At 36.6% G+C, this 27,840-nt stretch overlaps 2 protein-coding genes across 4 annotated transcripts in view; one reads left to right on the top strand and one right to left on the bottom strand.

Annotated features, from left to right (window-relative positions):
- Positions 1 to 20,616, top strand: part of CFAP69 (cilia and flagella associated protein 69) — a 28,912-nt gene extending 8,296 nt beyond the window's left edge. For 2 of the 3 annotated variants that reach the window (XM_086857998.1, XM_086858015.1), the window contains exons 8-23: positions 91 to 268; positions 996 to 1,119; positions 3,114 to 3,162; positions 3,247 to 3,368; positions 3,853 to 4,069; positions 5,073 to 5,237; positions 6,464 to 6,582; positions 7,001 to 7,119; positions 8,163 to 8,244; positions 9,561 to 9,753; positions 10,271 to 10,408; positions 12,590 to 12,666; positions 13,717 to 13,911; positions 14,895 to 14,981; positions 16,771 to 16,875; positions 18,932 to 19,291. In XM_086857998.1, coding sequence (XP_086714124.1) covers positions 91 to 268; positions 996 to 1,119; positions 3,114 to 3,162; positions 3,247 to 3,368; positions 3,853 to 4,069; positions 5,073 to 5,237; positions 6,464 to 6,582; positions 7,001 to 7,119; positions 8,163 to 8,244; positions 9,561 to 9,753; positions 10,271 to 10,408; positions 12,590 to 12,666; positions 13,717 to 13,911; positions 14,895 to 14,981; positions 16,771 to 16,875; positions 18,932 to 19,108 — 2,147 coding nt within the window. In that variant the 3' untranslated portion in view covers positions 19,109 to 19,291. Of the gene's footprint in view, positions 1 to 90; positions 269 to 995; positions 1,120 to 3,113; positions 3,163 to 3,246; positions 3,369 to 3,852; positions 4,070 to 5,072; positions 5,238 to 6,463; positions 6,583 to 7,000; positions 7,120 to 8,162; positions 8,245 to 9,560; positions 9,754 to 10,270; positions 10,409 to 12,589; positions 12,667 to 13,716; positions 13,912 to 14,894; positions 14,982 to 16,770; positions 16,876 to 18,931; positions 19,292 to 19,512 lie in introns of those variants that run through there. The other variant, XM_086858009.1, reaches the window with a different exon arrangement.
- Positions 20,617 to 22,588: 1,972 nt separating this feature from the next.
- Positions 22,589 to 26,540, bottom strand: FAM237B (family with sequence similarity 237 member B). Its single transcript, XM_023920314.2, has 3 exons — positions 26,245 to 26,540; positions 23,896 to 24,292; positions 22,589 to 23,207 (listed from the first exon to the last, which is right to left on the bottom strand). The coding sequence occupies exons 1-3, from the start codon at positions 26,317 to 26,319 to the stop codon at positions 23,182 to 23,184; spliced, it is 498 nt and encodes a 165-aa protein (XP_023776082.1). The 5' UTR covers positions 26,320 to 26,540; the 3' UTR covers positions 22,589 to 23,181.
- Between the last annotated feature and the right edge of the window lie 1,300 nt (positions 26,541 to 27,840).

Genomic DNA, 27,840 nt, shown 5'->3' with positions numbered 1-27,840 from the left:
CCACTGATCTCAGATCATTTGTTCTGTGAACATGCCTGAAACAATTATTGACCTATAGAGAATTAATTACACTGATTTGCATAATTTCAGGAGTAAATTGTGAACAAATGGTGAAGACCCAAGCAGCCAGCAGGCTTTGTTTGTATCTAAATGGTGCTGATCCCTCAGGACAGCTAGTGTTCCGTTCCTCAGATATCCTATGGAACCTGCTAGAAAGCACCTCAAAAGAAGAAGTTACTAATCAGCTCAGGAGCTTGGAATGTGTGCAGTAAGTACAAGGAGCATTTTATGAATTAATTTTGTAATTTTGGAGACATCTAAAGCATTCTATTGTGTAGCATTTTGTTGGAAATTAACTGAGAGAAATGCAAACGGGTCTCTGATTACATCCTCATTAAGTTTTCAGTATTAACACAGTTGTTGCTGTTACAGGGCAAGAACAAGGTGCTTCCTGCACAGTGCAGGAGGAATAACTCTATCTATTGCTTTGTACTGTAAAAGAGTTAATTGCAGAATTTTCAAGCTCCATTAGGCTCAACAGGCCACTTCAACTTCACTGTTGAAGTGCTGATGTTCTAAAATTACAAGGAATTTCTATGCCAAGGTTTATTTCTAGATTCTCTGCTGGAGTAAATAACAGGTTCTTCCTTAGACTGTTTTACCTATTTAAGATTAGACTATTTCTTCTCAGTAATCATTTAGCAACGTCCAGTTCCACATTTGAGTAAATCCTGTGTCTTTGTATTAATTAATTAATTATAACACAAACAGTGGAAGGTGCAATTTTTAATACATGCATCTTGCATCTATGAATACATTGGATATCTAGTGATACCCAAAAGAAACCACTTCATAATAAAGTTTTAAGTATGTTACTTGCAGTTAAACCCTAAGGCTTTGAAAAGTATGATGCTGAATGAGGATTCATATACATAGAGCTGTCCAGCATAAAAATACCAAAGGAAAAGGTAAAACACATTTCATTTTCCTTTAAGTGCTTTGAAAGAAGTATTTGCAGCCCTCCTCACATGTGGCTTCCGGCACTGTGATTATCAGCTACGGAATGACCTCTTGGTGATTGCCACATTACTAGCTAAAAACCCTGCAGTACATATGATTGTAAGTATTTAGAGTTGTATTCCAGAGACTGATAACTTCTCCTTAGCTTTTATAGGCTTGGTATTCTTCCCCATTACAGTTCTAGTTTTTTTTTCCACTGTGTCTCCAGTGCTTTTTTCTTTCTTGGATTTGCTGAGCAAGAAAGCATTTTTTCTTTCTGCAACTGTCTTTACGTCAAAGAGACTTAAAATCTTTAGGTCATTAGCCCAGAATACGAGAATCAACCTTACTTAATACTTAGAAAATCACATTAACATTATTTATGTGCAAAATTTAACATTAATTCTTGTATTCTTGTATGGATTCTTGAATGTGCCACTCTCCTATAATGAGTTTTGCACTAAATCTCATTTGTTGTTTCAAGATGTAGGCTATATTCAGATGACCCAAATTCAATGTGTGCCTCATAACTTGGAACAAGAAGGGTGTCCAAAAATCAGCTCAGGAGCTTGAAGTAAGATTCTGAGAAAATAATTACTTAGATCCAGTTAATAAGAGGCACATAAATTCTTCTAAAGACAAGTCACATAATGCACTACCATGACTTGCCTGAAATGTAGATGACTCATTCTTTTGTAATATTCCAGAATTTTAATGAGAAACCTGCAGAGAAATTAACTTTTTATAGACATTTATATTGCTTTAGTCTCTTGTTTTACACTTGAGATTTACAAATTCAAATGAAGTTATGACATACATACTGAATAATTAAGAAATCAGATCCCTGTAGATCTATTGTCTGTTCAGGAATATATTATTTTCGTCTTCAGAAGAAGTTTTCCAATTGGCTGTATTACTAAATGAAGATTACAGACTTTTCATTCAAGCTTTTCATTTAACACTAGCTTTTCATTTAACAACTAGCATGAAATGTCTGTTATACTATTGCAGGAACATATTGGATATCTAAAACATTCAAATTGTTTATATGGCTGTAGAAACAGGACATTTTATTCCTACAAGATAAGTAAACTAGATATGTATTTTTAATTCCTTATACTAAAAGAAGGAATAATTGTTTCTACACAAAGAAAATATTAAAATTCTTGAATTTAGGTTCTTTACTCTCAGCCTGCCTAGAGATTTTACAAGGTATAAATATCAGGTAGAAAAAACATTACCATTCAATCCTGCCTTATAGATCATACTAGAGCAATTTGCTTCAGAATATTCCCTTCTTAATATACTATCCAAGCAACTTCTGAAAAGTCTCTCTTGTATTTTACATAGTTCACAAATCAGCACAAGAATCTGAGCCTTCGAAAAGGAAAAGCTTTTCCTCATCACAAGCAAACAGTAAAATATGCATAAACTTCATAATTATATTAATTATTATCTCTGTGTTAGAACAAAACGGTTTGCTAATTGCTTACCACAGAAACAAAACTCTTTTGCCTCTAATGTGCTGCATAGACACCTCCTCGCTTTGGTCCTGTCCCTAGTTATATTAGACATTTTTTTCCTTCTGTTAGCTCTCTAGGAGCTGTGATTTGCAAGATTTTATTTTCTTGGCTTTTCATATGTGATACTGGTAAATTTTTGCCCATACATGCAGTTTTCATATGTTACTTGTAAATGCAATGAACCTGAAGTGCACTGGTATGCACAACTGATGCCACAAAATTATATGTACTGATGGCCCTGATGTAAAATGTGACCAAAGGCATTTTAAAAAACACTGCTCTAAGAGCACTGAGAATATGGTTTCCTTGTGTTATTCCATGTGAATACATGTGTTTGGGACTTCCCCACAGAAGTTCAAACTTGTACTGTATGAAACAGGGGTTTAACTAATGGTACCCTTAGGACTACAGTTAGTTATTGTTGTATAATGTCCAAATGGTTGTTCTCTTCTTTGATAATTCTGTTTATTCTGCCATAGGATACATTAAATTCTGTGTTCTGAAGAAAAACGTCAAACCAAAATTAAATCATAAGTGTTAACTTCACTCTAATTTATTTTAATTAATATATGTTTTTTGAATGCCTATTAGGAAAGTGGATTTGCAAAGCTCTTAATAGTACTTGCAACATTTACTGAAGGTAAGATACTCCATACTGCATAATTACACAATTTTTGCTTTTAATTATGATTTTTTTGTAATTTATCTACCATTTCCTTCATAGTTAAACTTCCCAATCCCTTCGTAAAAGGCTTTAAACTTACTTACTCATATGAGGATTTTGAGATGAAGAAGTTACTATTGAATATAATAGGAATTTTATCTGAAGATCCATCTGCTGCACAGGTAAGTTGTAACAGAACAGAAATAATAATAATAATAATGATGATAAAAAGAAGACAAAATTCACAAGAATATTACTTATCTGTCCATCTGTGCATAGTCCAGTACACTGAAATTATCTGTTCTCCAAATCAATAATTCATACATAGCTTCAGACCAAGTTGTGCTGCTGGAGAGCAGCATACAATTTCTATTTCAGAAAGTTGCAAATTTAAACCATGCTAGGAAAATTGCTGACAAGTGACTGCAGAGCATTATTGAAATACACCCAAAGAACATAATAAAATTTAGAAAACCACAATCTGTGGGAAAGCTACAGAATATAAAAAGAGTTTGCCTGTACTTGTAGTGTTTATGACACAGATTCTCAATTAAAAAATAATTTTGTTAGTGTAGGACAGATAAAGTTGACTCATCCTCTAGATTTTTCTTATTTGCATGTGAAACCTGTAAACTGTCTCTCTTTTTCTTTGTCTGGACTCTGCAGCTCCTCAGTGAAAATCATGTGATGCCAGCTTTGCTTTATTATGTAAAAAAAAATGAAAAGCCTGGATTTCATGGCTGGTCTGCTTCCCAGTATGAAGAATTACAGCTTCATGCAATTGCTGTTTTAGCTTCAGTGGCTCCTGTGTTAGTAGATAAATATTTGTCCTGCCGAGCGAATACTCTTCTCCTTGTGTTTCTAGAATGGTGTCTAGGCCAAGGTCAGTGGGTACTCATGGCTTTCACACACAGGTAACCTCAAAACAACTTCAAAGTTCAACTGAACCTACTTTCTTTGACAGGAAAGGAAAATGTAAAACTCCTGATGTCAGAATAATTCTTTTTCATAGGCCACCTGGGAAACAAGTGTTTCCAAAAAACAACTCATGATCCTTTTTTTTCCCTACTGAATTATAAGCTGGTGCTCCTTTCCCTGTGTACCACTACATTGATATTCCTTCAGACAAACACATCTATTGTCTGGTTTTTTAAGTGAGCCAGGGCCTTCCCTTGTGGCAAGAAGACCAAGCAGTAATTCCTGCCAATAGAGAGTTCACATTAACTCAGAGTTGTACATAATGAGACAGGTTCCAGACTAAAGCTGGCCTCTGGGCAGCAGATAAGAGTGTGGGCTAAGCAGAAAGATAACTAAGCACACTCAGTTTTGTTGACCAGATTTCTAAGGATAGAAATTTTTGTCATAAAATTTTTCATCATAAAATTAGTATGTCTTCCTAGGAATAAATTTTAATTTAGGTTGAACCAAGATCAAAAGGTTGATATTAAATGTCATGCTAAACATAACAAGTTTTGAGTTTGTAAAACTGCTCATGAACCTAGTAAGGTTAAAAAATGTATAATAATTTAAATGTTCACTAAAATGTTACCTTTCTTATGCATCTAAATAGTATAGTCCTACACAGAAAGGCTTATTACTGGATGGTTTTAAACAGAGTAATTTCTAACTTCAACGGGGTTTGGGGGTTTTTGTTGTTGTGTTTTGAGGGTTTGTGGGGTTTTTTGTTGCTTTTTTGGTTTGGTTTGGTTTTTTGTGGGTTTTCGTGGTTGGGTGTTTTTGTGGTTTGGTTTGGTTTGGGGTTTTTTTTTGTTTGGTTGGTTGGGATGTTTGTTTGTTTTGTTTTGTTTTTGTCTTTATTTTTCCAGCATATTATTCTGGACATAGATTGTCTGCCAAAGCCAGTATTCCTTGTGATTGCTCCACAGATCATTTCTATGGTCAAGGTAACAGTTTCCATGGAACAGATGGTCGTGGCAGCAAACTTGCACAAATGCGCTACAGCATCCGAGTGCTGAGATCTGTTGTGGCCCTTTATGATGATGCTGTGAGCACTGATTTGTATGACCAGGGAGCAATTAGCCAGCTACTGGGTAAAGCACAAGTTGTATCACTGTTCTTTAATTAGCACATTTTTGTTGACACTAAGAATGTTCATGCATTTCTTTGTCTGCTTTTGTTGTGTCATTCCTTTGACTGCTGAAAAACTAAAGAAAAATCTCTACCAATTAATCCAAGATGTAACTGATTCAATGTTAATTTTTTTTCCATTTCAATACACATTGAATGAGTTAAGCAAAACAGACAGTTTTAAAAGTCTAGATGTTTAATTTCAGAGTGAAAGCTGCCCCTTCTCGCTTTATGTAGATCTTGTTTTCATGTGGCAGTCCCCAGAAACTTCAGCCCATGAGTATTTTTCCACCTAGGTCTATCATGGTGTTGCTTTCCACAACTCCTCTTTAGTGCAGAGTAAAGCTAATAACAAGATACCTTTATGTGAACAATGTGAAGAAAAAAACCAGAATACAACTGCTTAATCACTGCTCCTTCAATTTTAGAGCATTTCTTGTTCAGCAACACATACCTACTATTAAATTTTGGTTTAAATTACAAAACAAACTGGATTAAGTTTTTTCATTGCAATAACAAAGTTCTCAGTACTTTGAGGGAAACAAAACAGGAAAGATGCTTTGGAATTCAAAGAGTATATTCTAATAAAAAGCCTGGAAGTGAAGTATTTTATAGCCTCAGTTCACCTCCAGTGCAAACTCTGTGGAAAACTACAGCTTTTAGTGAAATCAAAATTAATACTGTACCTTACATATCAGAATTAAGTAATTTTTCTTACTCTGGGGGAGTTTTGTGTATGAATGCTCTCTTGACTTAGTGGTTCCAAGGCCGATTTTCTCAGCAATGGTGGAATTTCATGTCTTTCCCACATTTCCACTGTCAGTTCAAACATTTGTGAAGCTGCAGAGTAGCATGAACCAGCCAGTTTGTTGTCTTTTTCTAAGAGTTCCTTAACTCATATCTGTTTCCTGAATTCCTTGCACTGGCACAATATAAGGGGCAGCACAGAGTCTGAAGAAGGGAGAAGTCAGTGCAAGCTGCTGTCATTAACTCTGTCTCCAAGAGTAAAGGCTGTGAAACTGCAGCATCAGAGTGCTGCACTTCTGGAAGCTATTATTAAAACACAGGAGATAAAACTGAACTTATTTTAAAAATCCTTTCATGTAAATTTGAGTTTTTTAAAAAGCTGTAATAGAGTTTTGACTTGTGTATAGGGGCATTCATATATATAAAATATATACATTTACAGACATCTTAAAGTATGCAGCAGACAAATCTAAAGAAAAAGAAGGTACCGTTCTACTGGAAATCCAAGCTGACATATTATTTATTTTGTCTGTTCTCTGTGAAAATGATGTCCACAGAAAGGTATGTATATTTCCATCTTCTACTGTGCAGAAAATGTCAAAACATACTATATATTTTTTTAAAGGACACTGCTTCTTTGTGTTTTAATTAAAAAGCAGGTGTCATTTGTAGCTCGTTGTTAACAAGCCATGTTTCTTGACACAGCTAAAATACAAAAACACTCAGAAATCCACTAGCAAGTGTTGAGCCTATTTGATTAATTTACCTTATTTTGGAATTGATATATGAAAGTATGTTAAGGAATGAATTAGCACTTTGGAAGAACTGAAAATCTTTTTTCCTATCTGTATATCCTGCTCTAACAAGTGGACCAAATTTATTATGATACAAACATTTACATTTCCCATTGTATTTTCTTACATGTTTAAATTTAGTGAATATTGATTAAGAAGCATTGCTTTAATTAACATTTCCACAGGAACTCTTCAGCTGTGAAGGAATTGATAGACTTATCCCATTCTTTAAGATGGATCCAAGGAAGTTATGTATTGGATTAGGCTACAATTGTCTCCTCCTCAGTGCCCTCGACTGCTTGTGGTTAGTGAAATACTTTAGTAGCAGTAACACAGAAAAATGTCAAGTCTTGTATTTGTTAGGTCTGCAATGCCATGACCTTTCTCTGCACACATCGGCCTTTCTTCTGTTTATAATGTGTAAAAATCTTCTATAAAGTTTGACAAATTAAAAACAATGCAAAATAAATGGAATATACTGCATGTAAGATTTTCTAAATATGGATTCAGTGTGACAACCTCACTCCCCACACAAAGTGACCTTCTGGCATGCAGAGTTACTCAAGACTTTCTAAGAGAGGCATGTTTGTTAGAGTGTGTAAATTACTTCAGAGACGTAAACAGCAGGCAAGAATAGACCAATATTAGCAAAAAACTGTGTAAGCATAAGATTTGTTTGTAAACTGGCTATATTGGGCTAGAAATATTTTAAGGATTGACAATACATAGGAGGAAAATAAAAATTTAATTTGTTTTAAGCCAGAGGTTGATAAATACATTAAAACTCGAATACGTTTGCTGGGAGAAATACCAGTGTAGGAGATCTCTTTGGTTTCTCTGTTAATGACCATAGGAGAGGAAATAAAGAAGCAACAGCAACATGAATGCTGGCTTTATGATAATTTTAATCTGAGAAAAGCAAACTGTTGCCAAAAAATTTCTTGCTCAACTCACTCCTTTGATTTTGCTGGCAGAAATATCCACACAGCCCTACAATAAATCAGATTAGGGACATGACCTGGTTAAATTTTAAACATATTTACTGAGTTAGTTTAAGTTCAAATACATACTCCAATTCATTGAGAGCCTGCCAAATTTCTTAGGCTGCTTAAAGGATGGTATGCCACCTGCAGGAGAAGAAAGAGCAGTCTAGCAGAGTATATTTGGTTACAGGTGTAAATGAAAAGGCACGTGAAACATGATTTTTCTGCTCCCTGAAGGTATGAAACATTTATATTGCATATTGCATACCAAATGGTATGCAATTCAGCAAGATAAATGAGATGATTGTAGAATGTTCAGAAGTACGAAAGTGTTTCTACATAAGTGAAATTATTTCTGTTTAAGGTCCTGTGTCATTGGATGTTCCGTTGCAGAGGACTGTTTTATTGAAAAACAAGGCATTTTCCTCCTTCTGGATTTGTTGGCAGTAGGTATTTTTATTACTGGTTTTGTAGAATGAAAGAGTAGGAAAACAATATGGGAAGCTGCATAATTTTTGTTGCAGTTTCTCCTAAGACTGGTATAATACTAAAAGAAAAAACCCAAACAAACAAACAAAAAATCCCACCAAAACCAACAAAACAAAAAAAAACCAAACCATGAACAAAGAAAAAAAACCCCAGTATATTTAATTCCCTGAGACAGACCCAGATATCTGCTCAGAAATTATCAAATAGGTTTTCCCTGTATTTTTTCTTTTTTTTAAATACGTATTTGACAGAGGGAGTTTTTAATTTAACAAAATTATACTATTTTAGCAAGGAAAACCCAAACTATGCTCTTAGTATGGATGATATCTCTCTTTAGAAAAACACTTCAGTTCTTCATATTTAAGTTAGTAAGAGCACTTGATGGTTTGAACATTTTTTATGTTTGAAGTTACTTTGTACATGTATCTTGTGTGTAGAGCTGCTTCTGTGGATCTTGGACCTAGAGCTGGCACAGACATTTCACTTCTTTTGAAGTAAAAACACATCTTCCTTGGTTCATTCACTCCTTATTCACACTGGTTGTTCTGTCAGCCCCGATGTTCTTGCAGTGCAAGGCTGCAGACCCTCAGAATAACAGAATCATGGAATGGCCTGGGTTGGAATAGGGCCTTAAACATCATCCAGTTCCAGCTCCCCTGGCCATGGGCAGGGCCACCTTCCACTAGATCATGTTGCCCAAAGCCACAGCCTGTCCTGTCCAGCCTTCAGGCTTGGGACATCCACAGCTTCTCTGAGCAAGCTGTTCCAGTCCCTCATCAGCCTCAAAATAAGGAATTTTTTCCCAATATTTAATCTGAACTGACCCTCTTTCAGCTGGAAGCCCTTGCCTCCTCTCAGCTGCTGCCAAAAGATCTGGCCACGAAACAGAAGATGTGCTGTGTAGTACTGCTCATCCTGCTGTGTAGTACTGCTCATCCTCTGCCTTCAGAGTCTGTTTCTTACAACAATAAACCTTGGTTGCAGTGTATTCTCCAGCATGTGATCCTGGAGCCATGTACTGTGTAATTCTACACACAGGAATGCACCTTAAATGATCCTACACTCATGTCCCTCATGTTCCAGGATTTATGGATCTTTGCGTAGCAGGATTCCAGAAACTTTAAAGATTGGCAAGTTTATACATGGATTTTGTGCAAGTACTAGTGATGGAAAGCTTGCACTTACTTGATTAAATAATACACAATTTCTCAGAAAGTAGACATCGCCGTGTTTTGAACAGTTTACAACTTTCTTTGCTTTTTCCTTGACCAAGTCAAAGGAACAGAACCTGTGCAATATAATTCTTGGAATCTTGGTTGAATTTTCTGACAACCCTAAAACCACTTTGCACATGCGTGTCTGGCGAGGGAAGAGAGATCAAACAGCAGCTAACCTTCTAATACAGTTATGGAGACAGGAGGAGTTGGATTTGGGAGTCAAACGTGATCAGTATGGAAAGATTATTGGTGAGTTTTATGATGCATGTGGAACTGTGAGAAATCCAGTAAAATAATTACATTATTTGCTTTTGTAGTCTTAATTCTGTTAACAGTAAATAACAGCATTTATACTATAATTCTTGCCAAACCTAAAATATCTTCCATTTTATTTATTTTTATTTCATTTTATTTATTCAATAATTTTCAGTGCATTTTGGCCACTATATGGCATTTTCTACATCATCTGGGAATGAACCAAGTATTGAACAGAACCATGACCTGCTTTTCTAATGCTGGGCAGTTAAACTGTTTAATTTCTTCTACAAAAGGCAATGTGTTTTGTCATATGTTGTAAGAACAAATGAGTGCTGTTCTCACAAATTTTTAGTCATGCTAATTAAAATTTCCTGACTCAAATTATGTTCAAACTCTTGGCCAAACAATAAAAATTTTGGTGTCCTCAAGTAAGATGGATTTCCTCTAAGTTTGGTAACATACTACCTCTTCATTCTTCTACTCTGATTTTGTGTTTTTATATTACTAGACACTAAGAGACCTCTTGCTACCAGCTTCCAGAAACAGCAAAAGGTCATACCGGTGCCTGCCAGCTGTCCCAGTTTTGCCATCATGGAAATTTCAGAGAACATAAGGGCAAAAATTTATTCAATATTTTGCAAGCTAGGTAAGACAAATGAATTGCCTTGATGTTGTCATATTTGTCATTAAACTGAACTTGTTCACTGGTGATCAGTAAAGTTGCTATAAAAAAAAATAAACAAGTTCTAAGGAAACGTGATTCAGCATCAGTACTCTCTCATTAATAGATGCTTGGTTGTTATGTTTTTTAAAAAAGTCCCTCTTTATTGGGATTTCAAGGTTTCCCTACTATTTTTCTGCCCCAACCACCAGGAAGAATTTTCTTGGGACTATACCTAAAATTCTCTTGAAATTCTCTGCAATTTATTCTCCCACACACAATATCTCTTTCACAAATTTTAACTCTTCTACATTTATTTCTCTAGACTCAGAAAGTTACTACTCATTGATTGCATTTTCTAACATAATCTCTAATTATAGTTTTTTTTCTGGAGTTTTTCCAATTGATTCAAATTCTTCTTGGTCTGTAAGTGTCCCAGAGCTGACCACAGTAGTCCAGTATTCACTGCCAGATAGAGTTATGATGCTCTACACATCTTGTAAATAAACATTCAGACATAAGTGTAACAATAGCTGCATTCCTAGTGGCATGATGTTGTTTGCTCATTCAACTTAGAATGTTGTACAGTCATCTAACATCCTGGATTTGTACAGGTGGCCATTCCTACAGTTAGAATTTTCTATTTGTCCTTACTGAATTAAATTCTGTATTTTTAGATAATTTTTCAGGGTGGCAAGATTAATTTACACTTCAATATTTTCATTCAAAGTGTGACAGTCCCTCTTAATTTTTCATTGTTTGCACACTGAATATGAACACTCATTATACCCATGTGTTAAAATCTAGACCGAAGTCAAGATAACTGTTAAATTCTTCCACATCCATGAGATTTTTTTCTGTCTGTAGACAAAAGTTGGGTCTTAGTTTTCTGTAATTCATGTTGGATATTATTTTTAGTTACTGTTAACATTTAGCTGCATAAACATTATTTATCTAATCATTTTTGGGGTGGGGAGTTTTAGGCTTATTTTTGTTTTCATGTCTATCCTCTGCAGGTTCACAGATAATCAATAATTGCTCTGTGATTGTTTCTCTTCTAGGTAAAGCTAGTTCTCTGCTTTACCTAGAGAATGAACTGGTTTGAAAACATCCTTAGTTTCTCTAATAACCTATAGCAACTTGCTCCTCTGTTGTAACCCAGGTTCATACTAATTTTAGTAGTGTTAATTATGTTAAATGTTGGATCACAGATGAATTCTTTACTAAAATAAAAAGGCATAAGATTTTCTTCCAGCTTTTTCCTGTATTCACAGATACCTTCCATGTTAGTTATATACATTGTACTGTCTCCTGTGAAGTACTGAAATTATGTGAAAGTAGACTTGGAAATATTCTATAGTCTTTTCCCAGCAACTTTCTCTTACTATTAAGCTCCATAATAGCCTGTAACATGACGATCCAGAAAAGCAGTGGTGGTAAATGGTCTTTATTTACGGTATTTCTTAGGTTTAAAACATGATGTAATTATATTCTACACTGATGCTACTTTCCCAATTACCACACAGGTGATATGAAGTCTAGAAAGAGATTTGATAGACTATATTTATATTATTTTTAATTAAGTGCCATTATCCTTCAGTGTGCAAAAAGAAATATATATATATAGTCTCAGCAACCATACTTCCCTACCTTATTGTTTTACACGTATTGGGAATGTTTTTTAAAGATGGAGTCACGATGCTCAAGGCATTATTGCTGAAGACAAAAATCTACAAGATGGAGGGACACCCTCACTAGACAGCTTTGGAGCAAAGCACTGGTATAATTTTCCTGTTGGCTACTGCACAGTTAAATCAAACTGTTTATGTGCTGAACTGCTGCTCTAGAACCTGTGATCTGTAGACTCAACTGTCTGCCTTAACAAAACTCAAACCCTTACCACAAAAGTGTAGCACCCTGGCCTGCCAAGTGATTGGAAGGCTGACAGAGCCATTCATAAGTAAGGATTTTAGTACAGTGAGAATGTATTGTGGAGAAAAAGGAGGTTTTTATCAGCAAAAGCCTGCTCAGGATCAAGAGTGAGTGACTCGTGTATGTGTGATGAAGATTTTGCATGTGTTTATATGACAAATTAAGATGACTTTTTTTTAGAATATTATATTTTTAGAGAAATTCATCATACTGATGTGATTAATATTCTTCTAGGTTTTGAAAATTTACCTGGCTTATCTACTAAGGATTTTGTTACACTTGCTATTATACAACATTATCTTGACTTTAAAGTGAGTATAGTTCAAGCAAATATACTATTGTACCCACATTCCCAAAAACAGCAAGTATATCTCAGGACACAACAAACAAATAACCCTTCAAAAGCTGTCCCCTATGTCACAAGTCACCTGTAATTTCACACAGTATTCACCAGCAAAAGAAACAATGCCATTTCCAACATGGCATCAATCCGCCTGTTCTTGCTTCATACTGCTACAAGTGTTTGTGACCAAATAAAACTAGAAACTAATGCTAGTTAAAAATAACTCGAAAAAAATTAGTTTTAACTGTTTGCCAGATCAAGACAGGAATGTGCCAGGAGTAAGAAACTGGGGAAGGACTGCAGAGTAGGACTGTGTCCCTGTGCTGTAAGGTCAGTTTAAGGGGACACTATTAAAAATTACATTAAAAACACATTCTTATAAAGGTTCTTCTGTGATTTCTGATCTTTGTCCCCACATGCAGTATCCATCCGTCTGTCCATCCATCCATCCATCCATCCATCCATCCATCCATCCATCCTGTGTAAAGTTAAAAATGCTGTGCCTATAGGAAACTACAGCAGGGTAACAAGCTTTGTGAGAGCCATCTTGCTCAAAAGACACTTTAGTTTATGATAAATTTATATTTAGGAACGAAGTCTGTGAGAGCTTGCAGTGTTCAGGAATTAGCAAGACTCAGTCTTTGGTTGATAATTCCAGTTTCCATTGATGGCTCGTGTTGCAGTTTAATAATGCCTGCAATTTGAGATTTTAAGAAGTAGGCAGTAGAACTTAACACTTCACTATTATAATTTGGTGTCTTGAAGCTATTTCTTCTAAATTTCTGTAGTTGTCAGCATTCTTATTACTCCTCTTTGAATCAAGTTTGGACACGGGAAGGCTTAGGGAGGCTTATCATGAATGAATCTGGCATGGTATTAGTGCAGTCTAACCTTGCATAAAATTCTGAGAAGTCAAACAACAATAAGGAGAGATTATGGTTGCTTTATTTTATTTTGAATAATTGGAACTGAAGAATGAGATAAATACTGAATCATATGGTGCACGTTTCACACACAGATTGGAGAGGTTTGGAGTGAAATACGTAAAGAACTAAAAGAAGAATTCAGGCCTGTTACTCCTGACATGACAATCTTGAAATTCACTTCAGAGGCGTCAGAAACTACTGGGGAAAGGGTTGCTGTTCTGCAGAATGAAATACTTCAAAGACAACACCATGACGAAATACAGGAAGAGAAAAAAACTTACAAAGAAGTAAGACAAAGGAGTATTTAAATAAAGAAAGCTCACCTAAGCTTTTTTGTCCATTTACGTACAGATTTTCTTACTGTATATGATGTTGAGAATCCTGTACATGTACACTGCTTGAAAAGTTTTAATCTGTTTCAGTAGCAAAATTTTAAATTAAATTAGGTTAACCTCAGTCTTCCCAGCTTGTGAAATATCCACAGTATTTAGAGACCAACATGAAAAAAATTAAGCAGTATCATCAGTGATGCATCAGCAATGGGGTAATGAGAAATGATCATTATTTTACTCTAGAGTTGTGCCCGTGTTCATCTGTAGCAGATAACAATACATAGTACCTATTACACCTACACCTGCTTCTTAAGATGAAGTAGAAGTCTCTTTAATAAGCTTCCTTGCTGAATATTCACAGACCTTTATTACTTCAGCAAGTGGGGCTTTGTGCTTCCCAGCATGCTGAGAATGAGAAGGTATAGACATTTTCCAGCTTTGGTTATAAGGCAAATATTTTGTGGTTTTGCTTATCTATTGTCTCACCCTCTCCTGCTTTCTGAGAAGTAAGATCAGTTGGTCCAGTTGTCTGAAATCTCATGCTGGTGGTTTTGAGGGATTGTCCTGCGTTATGATGACTGCAATTTTGTCACCTGAACTGATTCTATCTCTTTTATTTGGCATTTGAGGGTAAGAATATACAGAAAGTATTCCTGGAAGAGCTGGGCTTCATCCAACGTATATGTTGGAAGAGAGGAAAATTAGTTTGCACAAAGTAAGCCTCTCTTTGTTTTAAGGGGAAGTGCATAAATGAGGTTTTTAAAGGGCAGGTACTTCACTACAACTTTATCATCCAATCTCAGGTAAGAGGGGTGAACTAAGGTAGCCAAAGGGGCATAGGTGAACATTTTTTCAAACAGCACAAGCTATGAAATCAGAAGAGATCTGATATGAGAATAGGATTGTGTTGCATGCTGAAAATCTCGTTGCTATTACAGATCAAAGATGCCCATATACAGAAAGAAGCGATAAAGGAATCTTGGGAAAATTTCTTGACTCGGACATCAAACTATGAGGCATTGAAGGTAAGAAACCTGATGGAGCAAAAAATTCACAGTCGTGGTGTAGTTATAATAACTGCGAAGTTCCAAACACATTTTGTTTTATAATTATAAGGATATTATAGAATTATAAGGATATTCAAGTAAAAATGATAGAAAATTTCATATTCACACTGATATAGAAGAAGTAACCCTAAGATGTATTGGAAAAATTATACAATCTTTGATTCTTCTGACTACAATCACAAATTGGAGATGAACATTGTCACTTGCAGTAGAGGAGTGGGTGTATATACATGTATTTCTTCTAAAAGCATTGAAACTACACTTCTGTTCATTCTTACTTTACTTTTTCTACTTCTTCATTCTCTTTTTTTAGTACAGCAAACATCTTTCAAGATGGGAAATATTTTATGATGAAAGGAGTTTCTTCTAGCAATATTTGCACTTTCCCAAAAGAACATAAAAATATTGGAGTCCTGGTTTGGCAACCAGACTAAGTTGGAAAATGAATGAAATCAGACTTAAAAGAAAAACTTTGGCAGCTAAATTTAATTTTTCTTCATTTCCCAAAGGACTTGCAAAGGAGAACAATTTTCTTTCTATACAAGTGTCTCCCTGGCCTTTGGAAAGATGTACGCTAGAATTAGAAATGAAAAAGGGACAAAAAAAGGAACCTGAAGAAATACAGACTCATTAGCTTTAACTGAGTCTCTGGGAAGCAGTTGAGGGGAAAGGAGATTGATATAGACTGTCATGAACTTACCAAGGACAAATCATGCCTTGCCAACATAGTTGCCTTCTGTGATAAAATTATTTGCTCTAGAAAAAGAGGAACGGGGATACCTATTCCCTTGGCCTTAGCAAGGTTTTCAGCGTGGTCCTGCATAGCATTCTTGTAATCAATAAGGGGATATATGGACTGATTACACTCAGGTTGACTACAAGCTGTGGGAAAAACTGGCTGGACTGATGGGCTCTAAAGGACAGTGGTCAGTGATTGAAGTTTAACTAGTGGTCAGATTTAAGTGATATTCCTCTGAGTTAATTATAGGGTTGATAATATAGTGTTGATTTAACATTTTCATTAGTGATTTGGATATTGGATCAGTATCCATCCTCATCAAGTTCAAGGTGTGAGTGCCTGTTCCCTGGAAGTGTTTAAGGCCAGGCTGGACGGGGCTCTGAGCAACCTGGTGTCCCTGTCCACAGCATGGGAGTTGGAACTAGATAAACTTTCAGATCGCTTCCAACCCAAATCATTCTGTGATTCTGCAATTCTGTGACCCTGAGCTGGAGGAAGCAGTCCATATGCTGGGAGGTAGGGTTGCTATTCAGGAGCTGGACGGATGGGCTGACCAAAAGCTCATGAAGTTGAGGAAAAGAAAATGCCAGGTCTTCCACTTGGGATGTATTGGGACTGTGTTGAGATGCCTCAGTACAGCTGGGTCTGTGTGAGAGGCAGCTGTGTGCTCGGTGTGGGATGAAAGCTGACCGTGAGGCAGCAGTGTGCTCTTGTGGCCACGGAGGCTCACAGCACCCAGGGCTGCTTTGCACAGAACACAGCCCGCGGGTCACAGCCAGCAGGGATCCACTTCCCACCCTTGCAGGACCTCGTCCATTTATTCTGGTTTTGGGTGTCCAGTACAGAGTCAAAAGAGTCAAAAAACGGGGGAGGGTACTTACAATTAAAGGCAAATAGAATTATAACCTCATTTACTTTGTCATGTTGTTTGTATATTTTCAGACTAGTGCAAATGAGACAATTAATGCAGATTAAAACAATTTTACCTTTTTTTTTGACTATCTTTAGAAAGCAAAAAGGCTCCAGGAAACATTAATAGAGAATTCCAGATTGAAAGCAAAGATTCAAAACGGACCAGACTATACTACTGATATTAAAAACCTCCATATAACAGTAAGTAATCCTTAATAACACTGTTTTATTTTCATTAATAGTTAAGTGGTATGGGGTTTGTTCTGGCTCTATACATGCTGCTGCTTACACTTTCTTTAATAATGTTTATGTTGACAAGCTCCAAGTACATAAGAAAGAATCTGTATCTTCTGCAAATTGCCACTTCCGTTCTGACATAGCCTTAGACAAGCACTTGGCCAAAATGAGATTCAAATCTGCAAATTACTCTGAAAATAATAAAGTAATTACTTGCATGGGCAAGATGGACCCTATGCTATGTGACATGTACCTGTTGTGAGAGAGCCATTCATGAAAACCTTGCTGAGGTCAAGACCTTCTCCTTTCATTGTTAAGTACATCTGTGCTATCTTTGATACATCCCTAGAGGTGTCCTTTATCAGGAACATGTCCCAGACTGTCTGCAGATAAACCACTTGTTGCATCTGCAGAAAACATTCTGTTCTCATTTCTATCAGTTAATTGAAGTGTGAGAAAATAAAAAGCCTTTGTTAAGATCTAATTCACACCTAAAAGCATATTTAGACATTGAGTGTGGACAAAACATGGGAGAATCTCAGTCTAGCAAATAACTGTTTTTGAGCTAACTGGATTATTTCTGTGAAAGCATCGCAGCTATCCCCGGCCCCCACAAAGGAGGACTTAAGGGGGATAGTTTCTTGGTTGCTTATAAGTTATTCTTGCATGTGAGGAAAAATGAAAAGGAATAAACATGAGGTGCTGTTTTCAAACTTGTATGAAGGCAAGATGTTCTATTTTGGGCTCCCTGGCATGAATGAATAGTGACAACTAAGGTGGCTGCAACTTGAAAAAGAAAAGAGAAAGTTCATGTTTGATGTGATGGAGAAGCAAGGAGCCTAATAGAAAGCAAGGGGATTGTCTCAAGGTGATGGACTAGAATTTTTCCCACATTATCTTAAACTTCAGGAAGATATGGAGGGACACATCTGTAAATGCAAGATGAAGTGGTCTGGAACAATTATTTAGGTACTTGCATAAACAACAGTGAGACTGTTAAACAGCAATATTTTGCAGAAAGTACCTGAAAATTTTTGATATAAGCATGAGTAATCTGGAAATTGTTAGTGGAGAGAAATACGTTGTTAGATTTTATTTTAAGGGCTTGAATCTCAAGCCAAGAATGTTCATATCTTAGAGGGAGAGGATTTAACAAGAAAATGCCTTCATGGTTCTACAACCAATATTTCAATAATTGTAGATAAAAACAAGGAAAAGGTTAGTCCATTTTGCACAATAGGTGTATTGAGAAAACAAATGTATCAGCAACATCATATAACATTCCTCAGGTACATTGCTTAGGAGAATCACAAATGATAGGCATGGCTGAAAACTTTTTTAATGCAACACTATTCTTCCTCCTCTCTGCCAAACACCCTCACCAGGGAGAACTGAAGATTAAGCTATAATGGTTGTTGCAAACCATTCAAGGTCAAGTAATCAAACGTGTGAGCCACAAGCACTCAAGGAGTTGCAATTTTTTAGGAGGTTACTCAGAGCTGTCACTCAGGTATTCATTCCAAGACCCCAACCTATTCCATATAAAGAGTAGTAATGAATCTGGAGAGGGTATGTGTCTTTCAGTCTTGGAGCTTTACTGGAGCAGTAGTTCTTTTTTTTTTCTTTTTTTTTTTTTAATTTGAAGTAATAAGTAATAATGTAAAGTGAAATTCTGAGGTCACAAGCTGTGGCTGACATTCTATACAAATCCAAATAACACAGTACAGCAAGCTTTTATTGGATCAAGGCTTGATTTTCTTTTTCGCAATTCATAAATCAGACATGAAGGCAGAAAAGCAGAGCACATAAAAGTACCCTCTGAAAAAACACTTCTTTCTTTTGTATTAATGGGAACAAATTGTAAATTTCATATAAAGGATAGTTTTAGTGGCCGTCAGAAACCTCAGCAGGCATCTCCACCAAGTGAATAATATTTTCAAAAGGCAGTTCATGATTTAACTCTCCTCTCATTTTAAATGCTAGCATGAAAGCCATGCAATGTATTGATTTTGTATTTCAGGTTGGACCTGGTCGCTTTGTAACTGTGCAAAGAGCTCCTCCTCAGCACGGTGGAGGGCCACTGGCTGATACAGACCATGCTCGTAGAAAGTCCTCTCTTTGTAAAGGAGCCTTAAAAAAGATCAAAAGAGATAAAACATTGGACTCGGTAAAGAAAAAATCAGTATCTGTAGAATAGATGCTGTTTCTAAGAGTGCTATATTAATGTTATTACCTATATGTAGATACAAGATAAAATCTGGGTTTAATTATTTGAAAAATTGCTTAGAACATCATAAGATTAAAATTATATTTTCCCTTAATTAATATAATGTGGGGATGTTTTATTAATAAAGTCCCCTGTAAAGTATGGTACCAACCATATGTTAGTCTAGTAACTTTGTGTGGTAATATCCAGTTGTCAGCAGGTCCAGTTTTCATTCCCATCTCTCATTGACACATTCCATATATTGCAGTTTAAATATTTCATTGAGCAGGGTGATAAATCTCAACATAAGCACATTCAGTTCTTCATTTTTCTGAATGCCATACCCACATAGTTTTTGACCAAGCTCGTTTTGTTTCTTGAATTGCCACTTTTAGCATCAGGACTTCTGACATCCCAGTTTTCATCTAGACACTCACCAAGGAGCTTGTTTATGCCAACAGTTTCTCCCAGCCCATTGGAGAGACCTGCTGCAACATCCTTCTCCATTTGGATTGCTCACAGCTCTTAACTGATCTTACTAATCTAATAATTGTTGGGTTATTATTCCTATTGTCTCCAAAAAGAACTCATCTTCTTCCACTGTGGCACCTTTAGAATACCTACACAAACTGCTGAGCAGCAAACTTTTGTGTAGATGACTCAATTTCTGAGCTATTTTCTTTTTTAATTTGGTCAGTGCCAGAATTCGCTACATTACAATAGCACAAGATTCCCTGGGGCTCTTAGTTTTAAAACCAGTTGTTATCCAGTGCTATGGCATAAATTTCTGTGACATTGCAAGATTTTATGCTCTGACATGCAAACTGGCAGTTAGTCTGTCTTTTTTGCCTGTCAGCAACATCTTGAGAAAAGCACAAACTCTTGCTTTTTTTAACTGCCAGCTTGAAAAAAAGGAAATAAATTTGAGCTAAACATATTCCAACTCCCTTTTTTTACTTCTTGAAAGAGGGATGAGATAGGTATGTGTATAATTGTATCTTAAAAATGTTTGTCACATAACAAGATAAATGTAGCACTGGTGGCATTAAAAATAAAGGCAAATAGTTTTGTTTCAAAATTGACTACCTAAATTCTATGAAAAGAAGAACCCTAAGAAAATAATAAAATAAAACATACATATGAAAAATGGTATTTGAGGTTTAGAAAAATTGCTACGTGTGTTTTCCAAAGATGAGAAGGATTTTTCTTATGGGCAGGTCTGTTAAACCTTTGCTGAGTAAGAAAGTTATCACATTGTACAGTAGGAAAGTCATTTAATACTTAAAGCTAAAGAAATTAAATTGAGCTGTGCTAATTTAATTTAAATTTTATGCTGACCTTTTCCTGACTGATAATATTTAATTATAATCTAATTTCATGATGACTTCTTCCCAAAACTATCTGTATAAAGTTTGTTTTATTGAACTAGCCCTGTTTGTGTATTTCTCGCCTGTCTACAAGAAAGGTTATCCAAGGTATGTAAAGATTCTCTCACTAAAGTCTTCTGTGTCAAGTCATCTTGCTCAGTTTTTTATGTTTGTATTTCCCTGACAGCTCTGCAGCAGCCTTGCTGCTTTATTACTGGTTTAGAGAATGTATGGTCTGTTGTGTTTTCACAGTTAAAACCAAACTATACATATTTTACTAGGAGACCAAAGACTGTGGCATTTGGAGTGGTATTCACATGCATTTTTTCATGCACATACATGAATGTGTAGGTGACTCATTACTACTGGCAGCAAGGCAAAGGCCCACTAAAAACAAATGTAGAGGACTTAGGTAAGTCTTTCCGATTTCTGAGCCAAAGCTACAGCAATACACTGTAGCCAAGGTATGGCTAAAGGACCTTTAACTGGAAATCACTTTTACTTATGCAAAAACTTTAAGTCAGGCACAAAGTGAGGCCCACTGCATTCTCCCACAACTGTATTGTTTCTGCTACAGACACCCTGACTGCAAATGATCAGCTGCAAATGCAGTTGTTAATTGAACATTAATGTTAATTAATAATGACTGGAGAATTAAGGAGACAGAATTTCCCCAAATACTTCCATTTATCCTTCATAAATCAATACTAACACAAGGCTCACAGCAGCACAAGCAGCATTTGATTTTGCCAGACAGCCATGTGTTTGGCTGTTGCAGGGGGAAAAATACAACACCCAAGAAACTGGGCTTGCTGTCCCTGCTGTAACCCAGGGATGGAAAAAGAAGAGGTACTGGTGGAAGAAAATAGCATCCCATTCACTGTTAATCCCTCATGCTGCCATCCCAGGAGTAGTCATCTGTGGCTTTCCACAGCTCTTATAGATGTACACCATAGAATGTCCAGCTGGAATTTGTTCTGCTGCTGTGTATCTGGGGCTCATAATCACCTGCCCCATTGGCAGACACTGCAGGGTGACCATAGCAATTGATTGTTCAAACATTCCAGAAACAATTACAGTGGATGCTAAGCACTTTTGTGTCTTATAGAAAACTAATTAAAACAGACTTACTGCCTGAAGAAGGATGAAGCTTTTAAAACTGCATAGGATACCTTGTTCTGGCATTCAATTAAAAGACCACTCATAGAGGAAACAATCCCTTTAAAATGTTATTATACTTTGACACTTCTGTAGGTGATCATTTCACCTACAGAAATTATCTACTTACTACTTCTGTAAGTGAAATGTAAGGGCATTTTTAATATGATTTATGCCAGTTAAAATATTTGTTGCAAATGCAATGCAGTACACTTTATAAACTGGATATTGCTGGGGCAGGTTAGATGATGGCTCTCAAACTGCTGCTCATCATAATGTATCAATTTCTGAAGCTGCTGTGTTTGGGTGTGTAATAACTCCATTTGTTCAACAATATTATTTCTATCAGCAACCTAAAGTGATGTTCATGCGCCAGAAAAATCTCTCACTACTTTGTACCCTCTCCAGAATACTGTAGGAGACATATTTTATAAGTTAAATATTGTATTTACCTAAATGAACATTTACAAATCTGTGAGACTTGTTGGATATTTTACAAACTATATATGAGCTAGGCATTATATGGGATGGATTTCTTGTTACTTATGAAGGTTTACTATGAGTACTATTTCCTAAAATTATTAAAACCACTTGTAATCTCATAAAAGGCTAAAACACAACAGGGACTGAACAAGCTGCATTGCCCAAGGAGTAAAGCAGAGAACAGTCAGCATTTCTCAGGTTTTTTATGCTCAGAAGAATTGGATTAAGGAGGCAGTTAATCTCCATGCTCAGTGGTTTATACTGAGAGCAGCAGTCCAGTCCGTCTGTCCCTCTTTAGAGCCACTTGGTCCCATCTCAACTGCGATGTTGCCTGCAATGACAGGCATGGACTGCATCACCTTACTTGCAGTCTTTTGTAAAGCACTGTGCTTCACGTCACGTAGTGGTGGCTTACCAAATAACATGGTAACAGACAAGAAAACTACTGCTATTCAGACCTTGCTGCTTAGAAAAATACTTTAATTAATCCATAGCTTAGACTAAGCAATGATAAAATACAAAGTCTAGATTGCACAGGACATTACAATAAGCATAATCCTCCCCTTCAGCTTAATGTCTCACCTCTTTCTTTTTTTGGCAGTTCTTAATGGTATGTACAAGACAATGTACAAAATACATTTGTTTACATTTCCTCTGTTGGATAATGTATAAAAATATATTGGGTTTCCATCAGGATTAACTTTTAAAAAGAGAATTATTGGAAAAGACAAGACTCTACAAAAATATGGCACATCCAGACTTTAACGTTTATATGGGAAAGCAGAGGTGCTGACTCCAAACACATTCACACATGCAGTGAGGAAAAGGCAAGCTTGGTAGACTGCAAGACAGGAAAGCAAAAGTTCCAGTCTGGGGGTTCATGTAGTTTTCAGTTTAGGAGCGATTTAGTACTTTATACAAAAAGAAAGGAAAAATAAAAAGAGATTGAACTATGCCAAAGAATTTGTCCAAACATCTACAATATATATTGTGATTTTGTGCTCCTTCATTTTGATGTTGCCTTGTTTAAGTATCTTCATCTTCTCCCCTTTTGGCCTAAAATGGATTGGTGAAAGCAGACCCTGCAAGATTATGAAAGACAGGTAGTTATTGTCCAAGTAAGATGTTAGAAATTATATGATTAAATAATCTTCATGTTCATTCTGAGAACCTGAATCATCTGGCAGGGTACATCAGAAAAAAGCCTGTTGCTGAGGAGGAACAGGGGCAATAGACCTAGGACTGATTAGTAAGATGTAAAATCACCTACATCAGTTCAGAGTCAAACCCGATCATGGTGACCAGAACCTGTCACTGTTTCGTGAGTCACAGTGACCATGACATCACATTACATGTCAGCAGTTTTAGTAGGAAGAATAGGGCTCAAACTGTCAGGGATTTGAGCTTCCCTTCTCAGCAGAATGATGGTTCCCCAAAGCTGAGACTGAACTCCTGATATCAGGAGACTTTCAGTATTGAAATTACTTTATTAATGTATTGTCATTTTTATGCACACAGTGATAAACAGAGAATGCAGTATCCTTTTCCACACATTTCCACATGCACACCCAGCATTTTTTACACTTTGTTAACTATAGAAATGTAATACCCTAACTACTAGTGTCTCATGTATTGTAAAAGTAGCTACCATTGAAAGATGCAAACACTTTTGACATGCAAAGACAGAAAACTGGGAATTAGTATACTGAGTTGTCTAAACAATGAAGGGTGAGGATTGTTTCATATGTTAGTACCATATCCTATAGTTACCTTCTAAAGTTCTGTGTGAGTATGTGGAAGAATATTTGGGAGATGTTAATTGTCTTCTGCCCATTCCATGGGATCTTGAGAGCACACAGTCCACATACATATCCCAGAAGTTCTGGGCTAAATCATTGAAGAGTTCATTGTGCTTGGGCTTAGGGGATTCCTTTAGGAACATCATGAAGTCCCAGAGAGCAATGACTGTATCTGCTACCTTGAGTTTCTTCATTTCCACCAGCCCATGGGATGATGCCTCCCAGCACTGATGATCAATCTCAAGCAGGCTTGGAGGAGTTTCTTTTTGATACTCTAGATTGGCATAAACCAAATTCATTATCAATATACAGCTCAGCTGAAGATACCACCATCGTTTCCATACAAATTCCATACTTCGAGAAGATACCTGAAAAGAAGTGTATAAAATCACAGTGATTCTGACATTACATAGTTCATTGTCACATAAGTCTCATGGGTACCCCAGGAGATAATTTATACATATATTCAGAAAAATACTTTTCCAAACCATGGAATAAATACCAGTCAATGAACCCTAATGCTGAAAGCTAGATTTGCACCTAGAAATTGTTAATGCCATTTCAAACATGAAAACCTGAAGCAAAATGTTTGAAGTGACAATAGACAATGTCAGAACTACTCCTTGAGACCAACATTTCTTTCCTTAACCTCCTGTGCTTGGATTGTCAGTAAAATCAGGTTAATAGCAGATGCTTAAAGAGTCCTAGTGGTACACTATTTTAAGTTACTGCAAACAAACAACAATTATAAACAGGCAGTCTTTCATGGAAAGTCTGACTCAGAAAGATGGTAATGAAGGAATGGTAAATCAGACTGTATTGGGTGAATGTAGGCATGTTATGAACTCGTTCAGAAACTGTTGCAAGACAGAAAATTCCTTTCTGGCTTATATTAGAAAATTAGGTAAAATTTTATCATTATTTGGCATTATTATTTCTAGTATGTATGCAAAACTGAAAATATCCAGAGAACTGGAGATGGAAAGAGCAATAATACAGGAGGCACAATGAGAATTTCAAATGCTACAGAATATGTATTCTTTACTATAGAGAGATTCCCCCTGGGAAAAATGCAGGCTTCCTATGATGTGTATTTCATATCCTTGAATCAAGTTTAGACAGAACAGCACTAGAACACCTCATAATCTTTTTATCAGCCCTTTCTATCTTTATGAAGTGCAGTGGAACATGAGAATAAACATAAAGAGGAAACCAATCAAACAGAAAAGACAAGCATAGGAAGAAGTCTGATAAAAAAAGACAGTCAAAACTTTCAGACAGTGCCCCTTATTTTGGTATCCTAAATCAATTCCATATCAAGTAGCTGGTGACATGCTTATTCTCACAGTTTCCAATTCAGGATGTAAAATATAATTATGAAAATTATGTGAGATTTTGTACAGAAAAAAAAAAAAAAAAGGCAACATTTTGGACAGCTGTGCAAATTTTACTGGGAATTTGGCCAGAATTGCAAGTGTGTTCTTCCACTCAAAATACCTCTGGGCACTGTCAATATTAAAAGTTAGTCTGTGATATCTTCCAAGTGCTAACACACTGACATCCCTTCTGCAACTCCTAGTGATGCAATTAAAGAGAGAATAACCCATAGATCATACAACATTTATGTGGAATGTCTGTAAGAATACAGAGTTGGGGTGACACCTTGGAGTTCACAGTCACACCAAACTTGGTCAGGAACCAGAACAGCTAGAAATAGGCCTTTTTGCTATAGCCTCAGGGTCTTGGGATGATTTTTTTGTTTGTTTGAATGTGTAATCACACTGCTGCAGCCAGCTGAGGTCCCTAGTCATGTATTCCTTTACTTCAGCTTCAGCACCCAAGGAACTGAGCCAGACCGATACTTTCCAGCCTAGCTTCTTCCTAAAACCCCAGGCCAGCTAGGTTTCAGCAGGTGGCAGGATTACCTGCCTCAGCATCCTGAGAGTTTATCACCATGCATTAGTTTCTCTTCTTTGGGTTCTCAGAACACTGGTTCCAGCAAAAAAGTAGGGATGGAAAGGCTTCTCTTCTCATTTCCACTTCACTGGGCACCAGCATTCAGAGGAAGGACACATTGGCAATTTCCTACAAAGTAGGAAAACGGCAGCCAGGAAACCACCAACACTTGGAGTTGTTCTAATTTCATGTTTTAATCCATCTAAAAACTGAAATACTAAGGGCTCATTTGAACAGCACAAACAGGAGCAGAGACCACAGCAAACCTCAGAGACTTTGAATGAGTAACTCTCACTATTCAGTACAAGAGAGAGGAATTTCACAAAGGCAGTAACGAAAGAGCCACAGCAGAAGTTGTACTTACAGTATTTAAGCGAGGAGATGGAAAACAGTAGCCTTGAAAAACAGAAGTCAGCCACTTGGAGAAAAAGAAAGACATTCATGAGAGGGCTGCAAGTGCCTGGCAGCTGCTGGATGCTCCGAGGATGCCAAGGTTACAGTGCACAGGGACGACTCTGGCACTGGCAAAGCAGCAGCAGCAGCAGCAGCAGCAGCTGAACTCAGGTGGGAGGAAGGGTGGAGGGAGCTGTGGCAGCCCCACCTCTTTCTGCAGCAGCACCCAGTGTCAGCCCAGGCTGGGCTGGGACCTCACCTGGAGAGGCTGCCTTCGGGGGTGGGGGTGTCTTGGGAGAGGGAAGAGGAGGGGCAGAGGGCTGTCAGGGGGAGGAAAACACAATGGTAGCAAATCTTTCTCCTAATCAGGAACATGAACACTCTCATTTAATAAACTCCCATTCACAAACCTAGGTTTCCATGCATGTTCCTGTTTGCCCACCAGAACATGCAGGGACAATGTTCAATGTAATGAAAAAGAACAGGTATGTGGTAAATTGGGTCTGTTAGGATTTCACAACACACTTTGGTGGAGCTCAACATGACAGGAACAGTCAGACAATTTTGTCAAGTAGAAATGTAATATTTTCTGTCTAAAAACCAATACATACAGTGCTTAAGCACAAATACAAATTTGCTCTGAAATGACAGCGTTCACAATCCTCTGGAAGCCTTACCAGCTAAGCTATGTCAACACTGTTTCAAAATCATTCTTCAAAAAGTGAGCCAAGTTTAAACTTACACAACTAAACAGAAGGAACTATCTGAAAGACTGGAAAATTTAGTTAGCTTATCTCTGAACTCATATCATTAAAAGGAGCTAAAGCCCAATTAGATGTAATTGTTCCTTGAAATTCTATGGCAGTGTTCATAAAAAAGAAATAAAAGCATTAGAAAGACCTCAGTGGGAACCTACCTTTAAGTGATCTCCTTTGTATCACTAATAAAAAACATCATTCAGTAAGTTTTCAAGTTCAGAAAATTTTCCCTTTCTGTTTGCTTCATGCACTATCAAATTTATTAGTGTTGTCAATCTCACAGTGAAACAGCCAAAATTTCAAAGGAATTTAAAGGCATGTAAAGAGGTGGGTAGCTCCACGCTTGGCTGTGGCATCAATCCCTTCTCATTTCATTCCTGCTTAAAACATCTAGGTGTAATAGCACAGGATACTGGTGCAAACACAGTGATTCCCTTCTACTCCAACAGCCACTGAAGGCAGCCTTTGATCATATTTCTTCATCCTACAGATTTATTTTTATCACTCTCCTTTGCTTTTCCTTTTTCTAGTTCAATCCACCACTTTTAGTCTTCGGGTACTCAGAGAACACACCTATAGAAATCAAAATGCTAAGGAATAGATTTTTGTTGGGAAAATCCTTTGAAATAAAAATACCTCTTTTTAAAACGCCACCTAGTCAACAATATTCTCTTAGGAATCTACATGGAAATTCATTGATAGTGTCTAAAAAAAATCACATCTCTAAGTGAAATAGATTCTGAAGGCTGCCTTCTGTATTTCATTTCTGATGTTATCCACTTTGTCAGTCATGCACTGAAGGACCACCA

Source organism: Cyanistes caeruleus, chromosome 1 (assembly GCF_971803275.1).
Source record: "Cyanistes caeruleus chromosome 1, bCyaCae1.hap1.1, whole genome shotgun sequence".
Taxonomy (NCBI): Eukaryota; Metazoa; Chordata; class Aves; order Passeriformes; family Paridae; genus Cyanistes; species Cyanistes caeruleus.
Note: the sequence above shows the minus strand (reverse complement) of the source record. Positions and strands in the feature narration are given on the sequence as shown.